The sequence below is a fragment of the Mandrillus leucophaeus genome, unplaced genomic scaffold (assembly GCF_000951045.1).
Source record: "Mandrillus leucophaeus isolate KB7577 unplaced genomic scaffold, Mleu.le_1.0 Scaffold226, whole genome shotgun sequence".
NCBI classification, from domain to species: domain Eukaryota; kingdom Metazoa; phylum Chordata; class Mammalia; order Primates; family Cercopithecidae; genus Mandrillus; species Mandrillus leucophaeus.
In genome coordinates this window covers 1,041,249-1,064,009 of record NW_012102321.1, presented here as the reverse complement: position 1 = coordinate 1,064,009, position 22,761 = coordinate 1,041,249, and the positions used below count along the sequence as shown (strand labels likewise).

Below are 22,761 nucleotides of genomic sequence, written 5' to 3'. Positions count from 1 at the left end.
CTGAATAGGGAATAAAGTCTGAAGTCAAAGGTACAAACCTCTAAACAGTGGTATCGACAGGTGAAAGAATATGGAAAAGGACATATCTAATATTCTAGAAATTACACCAAACATACAGAAAAAGTTGTACTTACTCAACGTCCCAGGATGTAACTATTATATAAACATCTACTTTAAATATTACTTCCTTGAAAATTTACATTTGGTTGATTATGGTATTTCACACATTTGTCAGACTAACTTCATACTTCAATAACTGAATCAGGTAGAGTTCCATTTATCCACTTAGAAATGCAGTTGTTTATTTAAAAGTTTATACAAATCAGCCACTTCCATTTTCCAATTATAAACCATAAAACACCCAAATTTGTTAAATAACATCTCCAAAAGTTAAATAAATACACTACAGTGTTTTCATTTTGATTCTTTAAACATTTGCTTATTTTCTTTTTATCTATGAGTTGTTTGAGACCTTTTCAAAATTTCTGGCCACTGACCTCAGCTATTCAAGTTAGCAACTATTTTTCAGCTTCCATTTGGTTATTTAGGATACAATTACATTGTATTCTTTACTCCTTTGTCATCAAAACCTCAAGTGACACTAACTTGAACATATATGGCCAAGAATACTTCTCTTAACAAGTTGTAAGCCTCCTCATCTTCCTCTCAGATCTCTACTCAAATGTCTATACAAAACAGCTGCATGTAAAATAACTGTAGCCAGGCTCACGCCTGTAATCCCAGCACTTTGGGAGGCCAAGGCAGGTGGATCACCTGAGGTCAGGAGTTCGAGACCAGCCTGGCCAACATGAGGAAACCCCTCTCTACTAAAAATGCAAAATAGCTGGGCATGGTGGTGTGTACATGTAATCCCGGGTACTGGGGAAGCTGAGGCAGAAGAATTGCTTGAATCCGGGAGGTGGAGGTTGCAGTGAGCTGAGATCGCACCACTGCACTCCAGCCTGGAGTTTTGAGACTCTGCTCAAAAGAGGAAAAAAAAAAAAAAAGATAACTATAGCCAGTCCTAGAGACACTAATTCACTTAGGTCTTTCTCTTTCTAAGTAAATGACAATTAGTTGAATGTCTTACCATCTGGTATCTTATAAAGGGAATATGTTTTTATTTCTTTGAATGTGGTAAAATCATTAGGGCAAATAAAAGGTTTACGTGCCTTTTGGCATTCATACATATAGTCACGGAACAGACGAGGTGCAGGCACTGTTCTAGGCTTTAGGGATACAGGGATAAAGGTATAGTGCCTCCCTAGGGGAAGAGTAAACAGGCAACTCAGCTTGAGTTTCACAAGGATGCAGAAGTCCTGGACTAGGGAATGTTGGGTGTTGGAAGTAAACGTAAACATCAGAGACAATTTTGGAGGAGGCAGAGCTAGATGGCCAAATAGCAATCATCCTTCAGCAATCATCCTCCCTCAAGAACACCAAATTGAACAACTATCCATGCAAGAAACACCTTCATAAAAAACAAAAATTCAGGTGACTGATCACAGTACCTGGCTTTAACATGATATCAAGGAAAAAGGCACTGAAGAGGGTAGAAAAAACAGTCTTACATTGTCTACACCACACCTATCCTATACCCCCAGCATGTGTAGAGAAAGAATCCATGCACTTGGGAAAAGGAGAGTGCAGGGACTTTGCATTGGTACTCAGTGCTGCCCTGTCACAGCAGAACACAACACAGGGCAGAATTTAGCAGGCACCCAAGAAGGAAGAATTTAGACTGGCCCCGGTCAGAGGGGAAGCCCCCTGGCAGACTAAAGTGCCCTGGTGTCCTGAACAAATTGAAAAGCAGTCTAGGCCACAAGTATTACAATCTTTCGGCAAGTCTTGCTGCTGTGCTTGGCTTGAAGCCAGTGAACTTGGGGTACATACGATCCAGTGAAACACCAACTGGGGTAGCCAAGGGATCAAACAGAAACAACAACAAAAAAGCAAGCATGGCTATACATACACCCCTTCCCCAACTCCAGGCAGGGCAGCTTGAGAGATACCCCTTTTCTGCTTATGGAAAAGAAAGGAAAGAGTAAAGAGGACTTTGTCTTGCAACTTGAGTACCAGTTCAGCCATAGTAACATGAAGCAGAGTCCTGAATCCCCTGAGTCCAGACCCTAGCTCCTGAACAGGATTTCTAGATCCATCCTGGGCCAGAAGGAAGCCTGCTACCCTGAATGTAAAGACCCTGGGGCCTTGAATAAACACCAGCAGTAACCAGGCAGTCGTCACTAGGTACCATGTTGGCTTCAGGTGTGACCAAGTGCAGTCGCAGCCATAGTAGCCAGTCCCAGCTGTGGTGGCTAGTGCTTGTGTCACCCTGCTCCTCAACTCCAGGAAGCCCAGCATGAGGAGAAAAAAACTCCATTTATTTGGGGGAAAGTGAGAGAAGAGAAAAAGAGATTCTAGGAATGATGGAATTCTCTCAGATCTTACCCAAACCCACCAAGGCTCAATCTTTGTGAGTCTGCAAAAATTGCAGCATTATTTGGCTTGGCTCATCCCCTAATGCAGATATGACTTCAGTGACTAAAGACTTAGATCACAACACTTAATTCCCTTTAGAAAGCCTTCTCAAGAAGGATGGGTATAAATAAGTCCAGACTATGAAGATTAAATACCTAACTTTTCAATGCCCAAATATCGATGAACATCCACAAGCATCAAGAATACCCAGGAAAACATGACCTCATCAAACGAACTAAACAAGGTACCAGGGACCAATCCTGCAGTGAGAGATATGTGACATTTAAGAGAATTCAGAATAGCTACTTTGAGGAAGCTCAATGACTTCAAGACAACACAGAGAAAAAAATTCAGAATCCTATCAGATAAAGTTAACAAAGAGACCAAAATAATAAAAAATAATTAAGCAGAAATTCTGAAGCTAAAAAATTCAACTGACAAACTTAAAAATATATCAGAGTCTCTGAACAGCAGATGATCAAGCAGAAGAATTAGTGAGCTTGAAGACAGGCTATCTGAAAATATATAGAGAAAAAACAACAACAAAAAGAATAAAAAGACATTAGGCATGCCTGCAAGATCTAGAAAATAGCTTCAAAAGGACAAATCTATGAATTACTGACCATAAAGAGGAGGTAGGGGAAGAGAGCAGAGTAGAATACTAGAAAATAAATGGACTGGAGTTGAAAAGTGATGCATAACAGTAGAGCTGCAGCACACCATTATATACCATTTTTATCATACAGATAAAACAGACAATGTAAATAATTTCAAGAGCACAGACAACAATAAAAAGTGGTAACATACTAAGAAGTGATGAATTTTGAGTACTTATTACTTTAGTTTTTAACATGAGTTATTTAACTGTAAATTTTTATCATTTAATTTTTAACAATGGCTGTGCTTAACAACTGGTTCACAGAATTCCTGAGAATTTAACAATTGGCCCTCAAAAGTTGGTATGATCTGGCTGTACATAGCACTGATATGACCATGATAAAGAGTTAGGAGTGTATTCTAAGTGCAGTGGGAAATCAGTGAGGAGTTTACAGCAGCAGATCTGATTTTTATTTTTGGTAAGGTCACGCAGCTGCTACCAATTCCTCATTAGTTCTCAATACCGAGGGACAACTACATTTTGGTTTAGTGAGAATCTATCACTTTTCTTTTGTATAAAGGTAAAATCTACAAGAATCTATATTCAATCATTCCCCTCAAAGTTTTGCCCAGAAACAGATCATGAATATACAAAAGGCGTTGCAGGGGAAAAACATGATTTTGGAATTATACCAATAGATGTTAATTTCAGGTAAGGTTTTAATTACTTGCTGGGTGATCTTGAGCAGGTAACCTCTTTTAATGCCTAAGATTTTTTACTTCTAAAAAATTAGAAATAATAATACCTATGTCATAGGGATACTACAAGTATTAAATGAAATATATTTAAGAGACATATGCATATTGTTGGCAATCACTAAATGTAAATTTCTCTTCTCTTTCCTTCCTTAAAGACAGAGACTCTGTCTTATACATCGACAATTACCAAAGTGCTTTATACAAGGATATTCAAAAGAATAAACAGATGCATAGGTAAAATTTTTACTCTAAGATCTTTCTGTTAAAACAATTTGCTGGAATTTAAGTTCTTAACATGAAGTAGCACAAATGTGCTGCTTTTCATATAAATGACAGCATTTCTTGTGTATCAGTAGGAAGAACGTCCCCCTCCTCCTCCCCATGCTTTTTATGACTCAAATAGTGACAAGCTGCACTTTCAAGGTTCTCCACATAGTTTTGTATACAAGCTCAGAGGGGATAACTGGGTTGGGGTATACTCTATAGCACAGCTCTGCCTTTAAAATATTACTGATCTTTTAAAACTGATCGTAAGTGGCACTTTGTTATTTCTCTCTAACCTCAGGAGGCTCTTGCTTTCTCTGAATCCCAAAACTTTGTTGTATACCATTATAGTTATTTGTGTGCTTCTAACCTCTCAACACTACTGTAATGTTGTACTCCCCACTCCACAACTCTTAGCATAAAACCTTCAATAAATATCAAGTGTTAAATATTTCTTTAAGATAAACTAGCTGAATTCTGAATACATCTGCCTTTTTAATGAAGTCATGCCACACAAGTAGAGCAATCTGTTGGTAACTGCCAAAAAAATGTAGAAGGAAAGTATTGGTGTGAAGGCTAGAAGCAAGGGGCAGCCAAATGCAACTATATTCGAACTTGATTTCTTATAATTCTATTCCAAATGCTAAATATGAAAAGCCTTTATCTATATTTTGTATTGACTATTCAGCTTATCCCTCAATCGGCATAAAGAAAATCAACCGAGGTGTGAGATGCAATGCTAGATTGTACTATCAAACTTCACCTTAGTACATGCAGTTCCTCCACTAGGTAGTATGGTGGTACCTACCTACTTTAAAAAAAAGCACTAAAATGACTATTTAACTTATTACAATGATTAATGCTTCATAGAATAAGTTAATCCAATTTACCCAATTTATGCAATTCGTCTAAAGTTACAATAAAAATAAATAATTGAACAACACATCTTTATATAAAATATTAAGATGTTGGAATATGGTGGGTCTCTAAGACTGAATGTCCATTTTTGCTGTGTACAGAAACTTTATTAACAGTGTTATTTCATTAAGGAAAAGAGGGGATAAACATTAAAATATTATAATTTAAGATATCAAAGTATCATCCATGGCTTTATGAAATACAAAACAAAATATCTGCCTCACATGCATAATTGAGAATTGAGTGATGTAATCACTGTTTGGTAATAAATGTTGATAATAATCTGACACTTGTACTAATTGTGATGACCACTGAATGGAGACTATCTCCAAGCCCTCACTACTTCTCTCCACAATAAACTACAAAACAAAGCAGTGCTAAGTATTTCAAGTCTTTAAGATGCACCTGAAATCATTTACATCAAGGTATTTTTTGAAGTAAAATTATATTTTGATAATTTAAAGGGATTCCCATAGTTAGTGTAAAACTAAATTTTCTACTTCACATGATGTGTTTCACATCTTTTTGGAATGATCTACCTTTCTCTATGAAGAAGATGAACACTCTACTGATATTCCAAATTTTCTTCAACAATAATGAATGGGTCCAGCATGGTGGCTCATGCTTGTAGTCCCAGCACTTTGGGTGGCTGTGTGTGATCACTTGAGGTCAGGAGTTTGAGACCAGACTGACCCACATGGTGAAACATCATCTCTACTAAAAATACAAAAATTAGCCGAGCATGATGGCATGTGCCTGTAATCCCAGCTACTTGGGAGGCTGAAGCAGGAGAATTCCTTGAACTCAGGAGAAGAGGCTACAGTGAGCCAACATCTCACCACTGTACTCCTGCCTGGGTCATAGAGCGAGACTGTGTCTCAAAAAAAAAAAAAGAAAGAAAGAAAAAAGAAAAAAAGATGAATGCTAGTGACTATTTTGAAACTCAAGGTTATTTATCATGTCTTCATTTTTTGTTTACATATTAAAAAGCAAATAGAATGAAAACTTCTAGCCATTTGTCTATTTTCCCTTTAAATCAAATAGCTTAATACATTTAAACTGAATGTAAATTTATAAGCCATAAAATTCTATCATTGTATGATATATTAGATTCCTATGTGTAATTCATTCAAATTAGTTGGACCGGGGACCAAAAGAAAACTGGCTGGGCAAATAATTATTAATTTAAAAGCAAATAATTATTAATTTAAAAAATAACAGCAAAAAAATAAAAAAAATTTAAAAAAATTTAAAAAATAAAAATAAATAAAAAATAACAGCAACAGTTACCATTATTAGACATATTCACCCATGACCCCATTTGACCCTCGCAAAAATCCTGCAAGGTAGGCATTATTTTTACATTGTAAGTATAATACTAGTGAAGTTCAAAGAAGTTAAATGACTTGCCAGTAACTAACTATAGGTCTATAAAGTAAAGCCTGGTTTTAATCTCATAACTGCACTATTTTTGTGCTAGGTACAAAATATGTAAGACTCTTTATGCTCATCCTAAGGTACTCAATACTCATAATAAGCCTAGAAGAATGATAACAAGAAACTAAAGCTCAGTTGAAGACACTTGCCCAAAGTCATGTAACCAACCACAATCCAGATTCACAGTTGTACTTTCCAGTATCCCTTGAAAGAGTTCAGCTTCAAAAGGCAGAGAGACGTAAGATAGTAGTTAAATATTTTTTAAATAGGTAAAATGTTTGTGTATATTAGGACACAGGGAGATGTTGGAAAATGGCTCAAAAGCACTTGATAAGAATTAACTCGGAATAGAAAAATGAATGCTTCTTTCTCTTGAACTAGAAAGAAAAGTGATTTGGAAGTATAGGACTCATTTTTTAAATACTCTAAAACCTTGTAGTAAGTATATCACTCAAGATGATGTGATGTACCTGTTCAGCACCCTATTGTCCCATCATCTAATATCAAAACCCCTCTTCCTATAGGAAGACCATTCTGTTGTTTAGGAGGGGCTGATGGGGTTCACCGATCTGGACTAAAGACCTGGGCTGTGACAATTAGAATGCCCTACCCAACCAGGCCAAAGTCCAACAGGAAGAAAAACAGAGGGAGGTGTTGTTGTTGTTGTGTGTCATTTTAAATAAATGCAGGAGCTATAGTAAGACAGTCCCTTTTAAACAAGGTAGCAAAAAATGTCCCTTTTAAATGAAGTTGTCCAGATCATACGAATCCAGGCCAGCCATCAGTCATTTTGCCCACTTTTTTGTCTACTAACATAATTAAGACAAAAAAATTCAAGAAAAGCAGAGATACAAACAGATTATTGATGACAAAATGTGAACTCTGGAGTCAATCATGTGAAAAATCATCTCTGACCCTAGATTTCGCAGTTATATGAGTCAATTCTGTCACATGCAGCAGAAAGAGTCTTGAATAATATAATGCCACAAATGCTTAACTTATATATATACACACACATACATATGATAGAGACTTCAAAATGAAGCCTTTATCTTGTCACCTTGGACTCTGGAATCTGTAATAGGTAATTCTGCTTTTTATTTACATCCATTGGTTAAATCTTATCCCAAACCTGTCTTTTTGGTGAGAAATATTTTTAAATTTATAATTTTTAAATTTATTTTACTCTGAAATACAACAAACAGAAAAATGCATAAAAGTTAAATGTATACTTTAAGAATGCATGTAACCACTATCTAGGTTAAGAAAGAGAACACTGTCAATAGCCCTGAGAATCCCTGTGTCTCTTTTCAGTTATGGTTCCCAGTTTCTCCCTAAAGAAATCACTTTCCTAACTTTAACAGTTATCACTTCATTGGTGTTCTTTATAGTTTTTTCCATCTATGTAGCATCCTAACAATAGAATTTGGTTTTGCCTGTTACTGAACTTTATGCAAAATGGAATCATACCAAATGTAATGTTGTACTTTGCTTTTTTTAAACTAAATCTTATGTTTATATGATTCATTTGTATGAACCAATGTAGTGTAAAATATTCATTTCCATTGCTGTATGGCATTCATACTCTAAGAATACCATAATTTAGCCATCTTACTAATTACAATTCTAATATTGAACATTTTAGTAGTGGACATTTGAATTGCTTCAGTGTTTTGACTGCTATAAACACTATTAGGATAAAAGTAATACAAGTATTTTAATGTACAAGTGCATAAATTTGACTAAGGTATGTCTAGGAGTAAAACTTCTGGGTGTGCATATCTTTATTAGATAAAGCCAAACCAGTTTCCAAAGGAATTGTGCCTAGTCATAATTTTTTTTAAAAAAATTCAATAGTTTTAAACATGCTAGATTATTCAAACATAATCCTTCCTGAGTTGGAAAGCTTCTATAAATGCCAATATTAGTATACATACAGTAATTTAACCTTAAAAAAGAACATAGTCTTCTGAATGTCTACAAAGGTACATGTTCAATCAAAAAATTTAAAACTACTAACAATAAATATGGTAGAAAATATATTGGGTTACAAATTATCTAAGATATTTTCTATAATTTTTAGAGTAAGTGAAATATAATCAGATCATAATTTATTATGACTAAGAGATAAAGATTGATATTATTATTATGAAATTACAAATTATTATTGTATATTTGATTAAAAATGCAGTTGAACATTGTAATGGTTGCAGGCAATCTGTACTATAACATTCTCCAACTGTAAATGACAAATCTCTTGTAATTTCATAAATGGATGTATAAGAGTCTACTGTGATAAACATTTAATTCTCATTGCCTAAACTACTACATGTTACAAAGCTATTGTCAAAGCATCTAGAAATTTCCAAGTACAAGAAGAGGCTAATTAATTCTTTAAACTACTTAGACATGAAAAAAATCCTAAAAATTCAAAACTGTTTTTGAACATACTTTCATTTTTGGTCTTACTTTCTTCTCAAGCAATGAATGTGAAATATAAATGACTATGGGTGAGGAAAGGACAGCAACCCAAAAAGAAGCAGGCTCTGACAGTGATTAATATGGAGCTTCCAAAGATGTCTGGCAGCAAAAAGAAGCAATAGCTTATGTAACTGATAACAAATTAGTCAGTAAGACCCTAATAATGTATCTCTCTGGAACCTGAGATAGTGTGTTTGATGAATTGTTTAAACCAGTCCGTATTCTTCCATTTGTTTAAACCAGGGAGACAAAAATATAGTAAAAAATAAATCACAGTTAACTTCTGTTATTCAAATTGGTTGAATGGATGGGTTGGTTAGTTAATGGAATATACTAATTAACAGAATCATCAAACATACTGCCAATTAAAAATTAGAAAATGATGTGTTTTTCATTAACAGAATGCTGAATATTAGTTCATCTTTCCCTTAAAGATTCTAAAAGGATTTCTATATTTCAAGTTACTTTTATAAAAGCCATGAAAACACTGAATAATTCTATTAATGTAGAAAGTGTGAGATACTAGACTGAATTTCTGTTCCTCTTGTAACATACACTGGAAACTATCTTGTTGCATTTCACAAAGGCTGACTCACCACGTGGCCCTTATAATAGGAGAGTACATAATGTAGAAAAAAATTCTAGGTATTTGAGCTCTCTAGTTATTTGAATCTCTCTCTTTCTCTCTTTGGGGGCAGGGGTGGGGAGGGTGTTGCCAAATAATTATGAACTTACAATTAACCCAAATTCCTGTAAAATCCACCACAGATTTCTCAGAGAGATATTCTTCTCACTGAACGTTAATGAATATATTATAATATGTTAAACAGGGCTACAGGTAAAAAATGCTAAACTACGGTATGTTCAAAGATTACTTTGTGGCCGGGCGTGGTGGCTTACGCCTGTAATCCTAGCACTTTGGGAGGCTGAGGTGGGAGGATCATGAGGTCAGAAGATCAAGACCAGCCTGGCTAACATGGTAAAACCCGTCTCTACTGGGGGAAAAAAAAAAACAAAACTAAAATTAGTTGGGCATGGTGACGCACGCGCCTGTAGTCCCAGCTACTCGGGAGGCTGAGGCAGGAGAATGGCATGAACCCAGGAGGCGGAGCTTGCAGTGAGCTGAGATGGCGCCACTGCACTCCAGCCTGGGCCACAGAGCGAGACTCCGTCAAAAAAAAAAAAAAAAGAACTCATCAACTCCTAAACTTTTTCCTTCATTCAATCTCCATAAATATATTTTCTATCTCAACTCAAAATACAACATTCATCCAGTCACCAAAGCCAGGAAACTAGATATGTCACCTTTGACTGCTCCTTTGCCAGTCCATCCACAAACCTAACAATTTTGCTCCCTGAATGTTTCTTAATTCTGCTTTTCTCTGGGCTCTCAACATCTCTCATTTAAATTGACATTTTCTTTTCCTTTTTATTACTATTATTTTTTGAGACACAGTCTCCTTCTGTTGCCCAAGCTGGACTGCAGTGGTGCAATCAAGACTCATTGCAGCCTTGACCTCCCAGGCTCAAGTGATCCTCCCACTTCAGCCTCCCAGGTAGCTCAACACCACAACGGGTGCTTACCACGACTATGGGTGCTCACCATCATGCCCAGATACCTTTTGTGTGTGTGTGGTAGAGATGGTGTCTCATTATATTGCCTAGGCTGGTTTCAAATTCCTGGGCTCAAGTGATCCTCCTGCCTCAACCTCCCAAAATTGTGGGATTACAGGTGTGAGCCACTATGCCTGGCCATATTGATATTTTCTACCTGGTCTCTCTGCTGCTGTCTGTTTCCCTTAATTCTGCCCTTTACACAGGTATTAAAAGAATTTATCTAAAATGATCATATGACTGTATTATTCCCTTGCTCCCAAGTGATCAATGGTTCCTCATTAGCTCTAGAATAAAGTCGGCATTTTTGACATATTACAAAGTCTTCACAATTTCCCATCTTACCATTTTTATGTCATACCACTCCCAGTGTACAACTGCTACAGTAAACTGTAATTTCATATTGTTCCCTTTCCAGTGTACAACTGCTACAGTAAACTGTAATTTCATATTGTTCCCTTTGTACACTGTGCCCTATCATATTTCCATACATTTTCTCATACTGTGATTTTTGTCAATAATTCTTTCCCCTTCCCTTTCCCCTCTCACCTTCTCCAATCTCATTTATGTCTTGACAAAGCCGCCACCTCCTCCAGAAAGTCTTTTCTGAAAGTTCTGGCAGAGCTTGGTTGGGTAATTCTCTTCTCTATTCTCTTAACCTGTGTATCACTTTCCCTTAGCATACTGTAAGTTATTTAATGAGTATGTATTATTTTTGTCATCAGAAAAATAAAGACACATAAAAGAGAATGAAAATTATAAGTGCATGCCTACATTATCTGTGCCCCATCTTGGACTATGAAGCCTTTGAGAACACAAATTATAAATGATTCATCTTTATAACCCCACTTCATAGCCCAGTACCTGACAACTGATGCTCAATAAATGATCTGTCAAATGAAGGTAACTGACAGGAAAGAGGATATATAAAAATACATCACAGAAATGATAAAGGACTTCCTTGTCACAGTACAGTGGGTCTTAATGGTCCAGGTCCTGATATTTGGGCAGTTACACCGACTTCTTTAATTCCAGAGAATTCTAGTTAAAAATAACTCCAAATAAGCAATTTATCCTTTTCTAGACAACAAAACTAATTCCATTGAGAAACTGTCCTATTTTTGACATAATATTTCTTATTTTATCACCTAATGTACATTTTTAAAAAGATATGCCATATGTAATCTCCATCAGGTAAATGGGAAATAAGAAGGAAGAACAAAGGCAGTAGAAAGTACAATAAACTTGGCAGCACTGTGCTATTTATCACATGGACCGTTACTTACATGCAGCAGTAATACAGCAGCAAGAAAAGACTGCCCTTGACAGTATCCAATGTCTTCATCATACACAGAGTAGGCCTAGAGAAAAGATGAAAAGAAAGAAATATCATAAATAGTCACAGATTTTAACTTAAATGTTAGCTCATACCAGGCTCCTGCTTGTTCCTGTCCCTGGGCTATCCACCACAATTCCACTGGTCTTTCAAACTTGAATGTGTGTATCACCAGCACAGTGAGATCCCAAAAGAGGCTATGTATTTCCTAAAGCAGCTCTATGTCCCTTTATCCCAGGTTCATCTTTAAAATTTTGAAATAAAGAGATGCTCAGAGGACCTAAGTTAATTTTAAAAGATCCATTATGGTTTGAGGTCAGCTGTATGAGACCACAGGAGGCAGAGGCAAAAGGTGAGAGAGTAAGAAGATTCTAAGGTTGAAGTGTGAGTTCAAATGTACTAAAGGGGGAAATCTTGATATTGCTGAGACTGTAGTGCAGATTTGCTATTCTGACAACCCCATGCCAAAAAAAAAAAAAAAAACACAAAACCCTTTAGAACCTCCAAAATTTCTCAAAGACCTTTTAAACTATCCTGCCATTTTTCATGAAGGCTGAAGAGTAAAAATGTTTCCTCCAATCTATACCACTGGGGCAAACTAGAAATATTTAGCATTGCCCCGTGCTTTTTGCAAAATGGCTAAGGGCTTCATGCTACATATATACCTGCTATTTCAGGTGCTTTGGCTATTCCACAGCTTTAACGTCATCTGGAATACAGCCAAAGAGGCCAATTTATAAGAAATACAGCATTCCTTGGGAAGTAGCTATCATATCATTCAACTTAACATTCCCTCTTAGTTTTCAGAGGAAAGGAAATAAGGCTGTATGCTTAGTGTATACTAATTAGTACTACAAACATCTAGGATTCTCTAATGCAAAAAAAAAAAAAAAAGACATGTTAGTTTTTGAGAGGCTGAATCAGTTACAGTAGGTAGAGTGTGCAGATCAAAGGGTAAAGAATAGGAGTTAGAAAGCTTTTTCTGCAAAAGTTCGGAAAGTAAATATTGTAGACTTTGAGGAACACTTATAGTACTGGTTGCTTTTTTTTTTCTTAAGGGATAGGACTTTTTTTTTTAAACAACTTTTTAAAATGTAAAACCATTCCTACAATGGGGCAGTACAAAAACAGGCTGCATGGTCCAGTCACTGAACCCTGAATTAGAATTTTAAAATTTAGATGTTGCGATATGTATGTGTGTGTATATATTTTTTATATATATATAAATATGTATATATATTTTATACACACACACACACACACACACACACATATATTTATATATATATTTTTTTGAGACTGAGTTTTGTCTCCCAGGTTGTAGTGCAACAGCATGATCTCGGCTCACTGCAACCTCTGCCTCCCAGGTTCAAGCGATTTTCCTGCCTCAGCCTCCTGAGTAGCTGCAATTACAAGGGCCCACCACCACACCCAGCTAATTTTCATATTTTTAGTAGAGACAGGGTTTCACCATCTTGGCCAGGCTGGTCTTGAACTCCTGACCTCAGGTGTTCCTCTCACCTCAGCCTCCCAAAGTGCTGGGATTACAGGCATAATCCACCATGCCCAGCCTGCCAAATATATTTTTAAAAGACTCTCAAAGAGTCCAGGATGTGTATCTCATCCCATGTATTCCATCTATGTGTTGTACTTCATTTTAGTGAGGAGATTTCCATTTAATTTGCCTTATAGAATGTATTTTTATGTTGTCAGTATAAAAATTGTCTCTGTCTAGGACAAGGCTTATCAAAGATAACTAGGAAGGCTTCACTTATGGAGGGTAAGTGTAGTATTCCCCATATGCCAAAGTTGTCAGAGCACAGTCTGGAACTCCCTTTTACTCAAAAATATAAACTGTATTGATGTGTAGCTGATATTCAGTGAAAAGCACACATTTTAATTGTACAGTTCCTTGAGCTGGGGCATTTATGTCGCCCTGCCATTATAAATATTTCCATCACTCCAGAATGTTCCCCTATGCCTCTCTTTAGTCAAACACCTCCACTCCAGGCAACCACAGATCTGAATTTTATCATAATATATTAGTTTTGCATTTTTAAAAATTTCATATAAATGGAATCCTACAATAATGTACTCATATAATATGTATGCTTTTGTGTCTAGCTACTTTTACTCAGCATAACGTTCCTGAGATTCTTTCATGTGTGCGTCAGCAGTTCACTCCTTTTCATTGGTGAGTAGCATGAATATATACTGTATGAATATACCACGATCTGTTTATTCATTCCTCTGTTTCCAGCTTTCGGCTAGTATGAATAGGGCTGTAAATATATACATGGCATTTGTGGATACAGATTTTCATTTTCCTTGAATAAATACCTAGGAATGGAGGTTCCAACTTCAAATGTTAAGGGTAAGTTTATCTTTATAAGAAATTGCCAAATTGTTTCCCAAAGTGGTTATACAATTATTACACTCCTAGCAGCAACATATGAGAGTACCCTTTGCTTCACTTCCTTGTCAATACTTGATACTGTCAGTCTTCTTCCTTTTAATTAATTCCTGTAGTTTTGACTTTCATTTCCCTGGTAGCTAATGATACAGAAAATGTTTCCACGTACCTTTAGACAATTGATACATATTCTTTTGTGATTGTTCAATTTCCTGCACAATTATGTGTTGTTGGTTTTTGTTTTTTGATTTTTTTGGAGGCAGGGTCTGACTCTGACACCCAGGCTGGAGTGCAGTGGCATGATCACCACAACCTCCGCCTGCCAGGCTCAAGCGATCGACCCACCTCAGCCTCCTGAGTAGCTAGGACTATAGGCTGCCCCACCACACTCAGCTAAGTTTTTTTCTATATTTAGTAGAGACGGGGTTTTGCCATGTTGCCCAGGTCTGGAGCTCCTGGGCTCAAGTGATCCAACCACCTCAGCCTTCCAAAGGGCTGGGATTACAGCCTGCCCAATTGTTTGAGTTGTTCATCTCATTATTATTGATTCATAGGAGTTCTTCATTCTGTATATGTTCTGTATACAACTCTGTCTGAGTCCATTCTGGATGCTATAACCAGAATACCACAGACTAGGTAGCTTATAAACAAAAGAAGTTTATTTCTCATAGTTTTGGAGGCTACAAAATCCAAGATCAAGGCACCAACCAATTCAGTCTGATGAGGGTCAGTTTCCTGGTTCACAGAAATGTTGCCTTTTCATTGTCTCCTCACGTGGTGGAAGGAGCAAACAAGCTCCTTCCCGCCTCTTTTATTAAGGGGTATTACAGGCATAATCCACCATGCCCAGCCTGCCAAATATATTTTTAAAAGACTCTCAAAGAGTCCAGGATGTGTATCTCATCCCATGTATTCCATCTATGTGTTGTACTTCATTTTAGTGAGGAGATTTCCATTTAATTTGCCTTATAGAATGTATTTTTATGTTGTCAGTATAAAAATTGTCTCTGTCTAGGACAAGGCTTATCAAAGATAACTAGGAAGGCTTCACTTATGGAGGGTAAGTGTAGTATTCCCCATATGCCAAAGTTGTCAGAGCACAGTCTGGAACTCCCTTTTACTCAAAAATATAAACTGTATTGATGTATAGCTGATATTCAGTGAAAAGCACACATTTTAATTGTACAGTTCCTTGAGCTGGGGCATTTATGTCGCCCTGCCATTATAAATATTTCCATCACTCCAGAATGTTCCCCTATGCCTCTCTTTAGTCAAACACCTCCACTCCAGGCAACCACAGATCTGAATTTTATCATAATATATTAGTTTTGCATTTTTAAAAATTTCATATAAATGGAATCCTACAATAATGTACTCATATAATATGTATGCTTTTGTGTCTAGCTACTTTTACTCAGCATAACGTTCCTGAGATTCTTTCATGTGTGCGTCAGCAGTTCACTCCTTTTCATTGGTGAGTAGCATGAATATATACTGTATGAATATACCACGATCTGTTTATTCATTCCTCTGTTTCCAGCTTTCGGCTAGTATGAATAGGGCTGTAAATATATACATGGCATTTGTGGATACAGATTTTCATTTTCCTTGAATAAATACCTAGGAATGGAGGTTCCAACTTCAAATGTTAAGGGTAAGTTTATCTTTATAAGAAATTGCCAAATTGTTTCCCAAAGTGGTTATACAATTATTACACTCCTAGCAGCAACATATGAGAGTACCCTTTGCTTCACTTCCTTGTCAATACTTGATACTGTCAGTCTTCTTCCTTTTAATTAATTCCTGTAGTTTTGACTTTCATTTCCCTGGTAGCTAATGATACAGAAAATGTTTCCACGTACCTTTAGACAATTGATACATATTCTTTTGTGATTGTTCAATTTCCTGCACAATTATGTGTTGTTGGTTTTTGTTTTTTGATTTTTTTGGAGGCAGGGTCTGACTCTGACACCCAGGCTGGAGTGCAGTGGCATGATCACCACAACCTCCGCCTGCCAGGCTCAAGCGATCGACCCACCTCAGCCTCCTGAGTAGCTAGGACTATAGGCTGCCCCACCACACTCAGCTAAGTTTTTTTCTATATTTAGTAGAGACGGGGTTTTGCCATGTTGCCCAGGTCTGGAGCTCCTGGGCTCAAGTGATCCAACCACCTCAGCCTTCCAAAGGGCTGGGATTACAGCCTGCCCAATTGTTTGAGTTGTTCATCTCATTATTATTGATTCATAGGAGTTCTTCATTCTGTATATGTTCTGTATACAACTCTGTCTGAGTCCATTCTGGATGCTATAACCAGAATACCACAGACTAGGTAGCTTATAAACAAAAGAAGTTTATTTCTCATAGTTTTGGAGGCTACAAAATCCAAGATCAAGGCACCAACCAATTCAGTCTGATGAGGGTCAGTTTCCTGGTTCACAGAAATGTTGCCTTTTCATTGTCTCCTCACGTGGTGGAAGGAGCAAACAAGCTCCTTCCCGCCTCTTTTATTAAGGCATTAATCCCTTTCCTGAGGGTTCCGCCCTCATGATGCAATCACCTACCAAAGGCTCCATCTTTTTTTTTTTTTTTTTTTGAGAAGGAGTCTCACTGTGTCGCCAGGCTGGAGTGCAGTGGCACGATCTCGGCTCACTGCAACCTCCACCTCCCAGGTTCAAGTGATTATCCTGCCTCAGCCTCCCAGGTAGCTGGGACTATAGGCGCGTGCCACCACGCCCAGCTAATTTTTTGTATTTTTATTAGAGACAGGGTTTCACCATGTTGGCCAGGATGGTCTCGATCTCTTGATGGCGTGATGCGCCCACCTCGGCCTCCCAAAGTGCTGGGATTACAGGCGTGAGCCACCATGCCCGGCGGCTCCATCTCTTAATAGTATCACTTTGGCGGTTAGGATTTCAACATACGAATTTTGAGGTGACACAAACAATGGGACCATTGCCAAGTCCACTGTCAGATATACATATTATGAATATGTTTTCCCAGTCTATGGCTTGCATTTTCATTTTCTTAATGCTGTCTTTCAAAGAGCAGGTTTCAATTTTGACAAAGTTCAATTTAATAGTTTTTGTCTTTTATGGTTCATATTTGTGTTTGTACATGCCCTGTTTTTATGTCACGAATATTTTTTCCTATGTTTTCTTTAGAAGTTTTTTTTGTTTTGGCGTTTACATTTAGGTCTGTAATTCACTTTGAAATAAGAAGTTTTAAAAACCGGGTAAGTCTATGTTCTACAACTTACATCTTTTGCAAAACAGTTTATTCTAGATTCCTTGCATTTCCGTATACATTTAAGAAATAATTTATTGTCTTCCTAGGAATGCCTATCATGATTTTGACTGGGATTGTGTTGAATCTATAAGTAAATTTGGAGAATGATATCTTCACAATATAGAGTCTAACGGTCATGAACCTAATAAATCTATCTCCATTTATTATTTCTTAGGATTTTCTACATGCATAACCATGTTGTTTGTGAATGTTAGTTTTACTTCCTCTGGCCATATGCCTTCTTTTCTTGCCCTACTGCACGGACTCCAGTACTATATTACAGTGCATTCCAATACAATGATGAATATAAGTGCTGAAAGAGGAAGGACATCTTTGTCTTCTTCCAGATGCTAGGAGTCAAACATTGTCTTTCACCATGAAGTATAATATTAGCTATAGATTTTCCATAGATATCCTTCATTAGGTTTAGAAGTTTCTCTCTATTCTTACTTTGCTGAGTATGTTTTATCTTCTGTGGGTACTGAATTTATAAAATGCCTTTCATGCATCTATTGCAACCGAGAGATAGGACTAGCTGGATTTCCTAGGCTGACTAAGAATCCCAAAGTCTAGCTGGGACTTTAAACACGGGGCTTGCAACTGAGCTCATATCTGCACGCCCGACCAATCAGGTAGTAAAGAGAGCTCACTAAAATGCTAATTAGGCAAAAACAGGAGGTAAAGAAATAGCCAATCATCAATCGCCTGAGAGCACAGCGGGAGGGACAATGATCAGGATATAAACCCAATTCGAGCAGGCAGTGGAAACCCCCTTGGGGTCCCCTCCCATTTTATGAGAGCTCTGTTTTCACTCTCTTAAATCTTGCAGCTGCACACTCTTCTGGTTCGTGTTTGTAATGGCTCAAGCTGAACTTTCGCTCCCTGTCCACCACTGCAGTTTGCCACAGCTGCACACTGGCTGCTGACTTCCATCCCCCCCGGATCTGGCAGGGTGACCACTATGCTCCTGATCCAGTGAGGCTGTGCCCATTGCCACTCCCAATTGGGCTAGAGGCTCACCATTGTTCCTGCACAGTCTAAGTGCCCAAGGTTCATCCTAATCAAGCTGTAGTTAATAGAGCTATAACACTCACCACATGGCCCAAGATTCCATTTCTTGGAATCTGTGAGGCCAAGAACCCCAGGTCAGAGAACCAGAGGCTTGCCGCCATCTTGGAAGCAGCCTGCCACCATCTTGGGAACTCTAAGAACAAAGACCCCCAGTAACACAATGATCATATTACTTTCTCCTTTATTCTGCTAATGTGGTAAAATACATCGATTTTCAAATGCTGGACCAACCTTGTATAACTGGGTCAAGAGTTATTATCCTTTATATTACTGGATTAAGTTTGTTATTCTTTTTGTTTTGTTTTGTTTTGTGGGGATTTTTGGAGAATATTTTATGAGGAATATTGGTCTGTTACTTTTTCGGTAATGCCTGACACATTTTGGTATAGGGTTATGCTGGCCTTATAAAACAAGTGTGTCAGTGTTCTCTCTCACTCTGCTTCTGAAAGAGTTTTGTGTAAGACTGGTATTAATTCTTCTTTAACCATCTGGGCCTAGAGTTTTCTCCTTGGAAAGGTTTTTATTATGAATTAAATTTCTTTAATGGAAATAGAGCTATCCAAATTTTCATATTTTTTTGTTTCAATTTAAATAATTTGTGTTTTTCAAAAAATGTATCTAAATTGTTAAGGTTACTGACATAAATTTGTTCATAAAAGTCCCTAATTGACTTTTTAATATCTGTATGTGATTTATCCTCTTTCACTGATAAAAGCTTAAACTTATATTTTCTCTTTTCCTTGATTAGTCTTGGTAAGGATTTATTAATTTTATTAATCTTTTCAAAGATGTGGCTTTTGGTTTTATCTTTTTCCTTTTCTAATACATTTTCTATTTCATTTATTTCTGTTCTTTATTATTTCTTTCCATCTATTTACTTAGGCTTTAATTTGTTCTTAATTTTCTACTTGTTAAGATAGAAACTTAGATCTATCTTCTTTTCTAATATAGGCATTTAAAGCTATAAACTTGCCTGTATAATTTCTTGATACCTTTTTAAAATACCGATAATGGTGCCAATCCTTGCCAACTGTCATCCTCCCCAAATATGATAGGTCAGTGGGGTGGTATGTACCCAGCTCTCTGTCAACCCAATAGATTTCAGCATAATCATTTCTGTGAAGATCTAGGCAATTCCAACTCCAAAGCTATAGCCTCAGAAAAATTTGGTGTTATGCTACCAAGGCAAAGGTTCGAAACTAGGGCTACTGTGGCAACCTTAGCCATAAGAAATGAAGTGGGGTACGTGGCAAAAGCAGGTCTACCGCAGCTTCCTTTTTAGGTCTCTTTCTTCAGATGAAATTAACTAGATAATTCACAAATGCCTCCAATAATTTGTAACAGAAGTGTTATGCTATACTTAGGCTCAAATGTTAGGCCTAATTAATCCTTGAGTTGTTATTAACGGTTTATTATAAGTTCTAAAAGCAAATGAATGCGTATCTTCTCTGATTCTTTTTTGTTTTGAGACAGGTCTCCCTCTGTCGGCTCACTGCAGCCTCCACCTTCCAGGCTAAAAGGATTCTCCCACCTTAGCCTCCCAAACAGCTCTGGGAGGCACGTGCCACCATGCCCGGATCATTTTTTTTTTTTTTTTTTTTTTGGTAGAGATGGGGTCTCACTGTGTTGCCTAGACTGGTCTCAAACTCCTGAATTCAAGTGTTCCTTCTGCCTCAGCCATCCAGGGTGCTTGGATTACAGGCATGAGCCACCCCATCTGGCTACTTCCCTGATTGTTATGCTATATGTGGGACAAATGTGGAAACAAATATTAAAATCTTGATGTTCTATCCATTTGTCCAACTTTAACATAAACCATCTACAGATGACTCCTTTAGAAAATGATTTCCTCTGAGTTTAAGCTATCATAAATTTTTTGAATCCAGTACATACTCAAATTATGAGAGGAATTTTATGTAACATAAAAAAGAAAATCAGATTAGTATAGATACCACCATACGGAAACAGTTCAATTAATCAAACCATATCATGGCTGAAGCTAACAGTATCCAAAGATGTTGGAATACTACTGACCATGCTATCGCTTCAGAAGAAGCAGTCACCAAAATGTAAACTTTCACTGGAAAATAGATACATTTCTTCATTCATGCACAAAGTATGTGCTTCTCAAATAATCTTTTTATATTTTAAAATCAGGAATCTTTTCACTTAGAAGTTGAAACTCCAAATGTTAAAATATTTGATGAGCTGCTTCAACCCAGGGAGAACTTCGGTTTGCTTTGTTTTTGCTTTGTCACAAAAACTATTTAAAATTTCTATAGAAGAACATTTTCTAAAACTCACAAACTGAATAAGTAACCTAGTGAATTCTACAGTAACAGTTTCGTCTGACCTTTTACTACCAGGAGAAGCCTCTCAAAATCTGTAATGAAAAAACTGAAACAGTAAATCTAGTATGAATTCCCTAATATTTAAAACGGCCATTTTCATCAACTACACTCAGCAAATCTATTAAAAAGCCTTCTTAGAATAACATATTGTAGTCGCAACAATATACAGGTCTATAAAAGCTTCTGTCTTGTCAACTAAAATCAGAACTTCCACAGGATAACTAAAATTATTTTGCCGATAAGGTCATCCGTTAATACCCCATGCCCTAAATTACTTTTTAGGCTGCAGTCACTACTCCCAGGCCATCCATTACAGACATGTGGTAAATCAAAGTAGTATGTGTGTAAGTACCTGCTTCAAAGCTGCTTTTTCTTTCTTTTACTTCAAAAAAAAAAAACAAAAACAAAAACAAAAAACAAAAAAAAACAAAAAAACCTTGGTTTTACTTGCAAGTCCTTCTGTTATCCACCACTGTGCTAACGAGATTTGTAACGAATACAAATCTGGCTCTTAAAATTTCACAAAAGGATAATGACAATATGCTTCTTTCAAAAACGTTTCTTGTTTTAACCAAAAGCTTATATTAGGAGAAGTATGAGAGCTACAGGGGCTTTTAAGTACCACTATGTTTTGGTTATAATTCAGCATGTGGCCAGAATCACATAGATTCTATGACATCTAAGAACTAGGTGATAGCAATGCAGTCTTTCAGCTATTAAAAACTCTGAACACTCAAAAACAATTTATTTTATTACAAATCTTGTTTATGGAAGTATAATTTATATGCAGTAAAAGTCATCCTTTGCTCATTTTCCTTGAGGAAGACATACTATGTGATTTATTGATGACAAAAATTTCCACATGCTTTAAATATTATCTCTGTGTAAAGCTAAATAATGAGGTAGCAAAGTACCATATTCCACAGAACTATCTTTACTGAATTAGTATTTGACATTACATATTCAGCCTTTCAGACTTCAGCATGCTCAACTCTAGAACCCCAGTCCATATAAGAATTTTCATTTAGGTACCACCTATGCATCTTTTATAAAACCACACTGAAGTCACTCTCTACCATATTACTCCAAATGCCCATACCTAGTATAACCATGTATCTCTGGTTATATTCTTCCAATTCTGTGCATGAAAAATAAAAAAATTTTGTGCCCTTATTTTTTAAAAAGAATGCATTAAGAAGAGAAATATATAATTTAGCATTTTCTTTTTGCTTTCATTAACAGAAATTAATAATCAGATCCATTACTCAACTATAGAAAATAGCTCATCTCAGGTACCTGATAGCATCCACTCCTCTTGGTCACTGTGTTTATCTATTTTTACATGAGTTTTAATTTTGTAAACTCTTTCAGATCTTTCAGTAAATAGAAAGGCAATCACTCAGTCTAAAAAAAAAAAAATCATACTATAGTCCATTGTTCTCCTTTAACTTTTTCTGCTAATGATATTATCACTCTCTGTTCTAATGAGAGAAAAATTAGATCATGGGAATCATTACATAATGAATGTGAAATGAGCTTTTCTTCATTATCATCAGTTTCCAGAGCTCTGCCTAATCTTGAAAGATCAATTGGTATTCTTTTACTTATTTTTCTTTGATTTATATATTTATATTTGATTGCTTAATTTGTACTTTTATCTAGAGCTCATGGATGTATGTGAGCTTATGGATGTGGAGGAAAGGGAACCCTCATACACTCTTCTCTCTGTGTGTGTGTGTGTGTGTGTGTGTGTGTGT

General features: G+C 36.6%; 1 protein-coding gene across 2 annotated transcripts in view; it reads right to left on the bottom strand.

Annotated features, from left to right (window-relative positions):
- The window catches only part of RABGAP1L (RAB GTPase activating protein 1-like), an 828,259-nt gene that overhangs the window by 310,603 nt on the left and 494,895 nt on the right, over nucleotides 1-22,761 (bottom strand). For both annotated transcript variants that reach the window (XM_011981419.1, XM_011981418.1), the window contains exon 15: nucleotides 11,835-11,909. In XM_011981419.1, coding sequence (XP_011836809.1) covers nucleotides 11,835-11,909 — 75 coding nt within the window. The remainder of the gene's footprint in view (nucleotides 1-11,834; nucleotides 11,910-22,761) is intronic.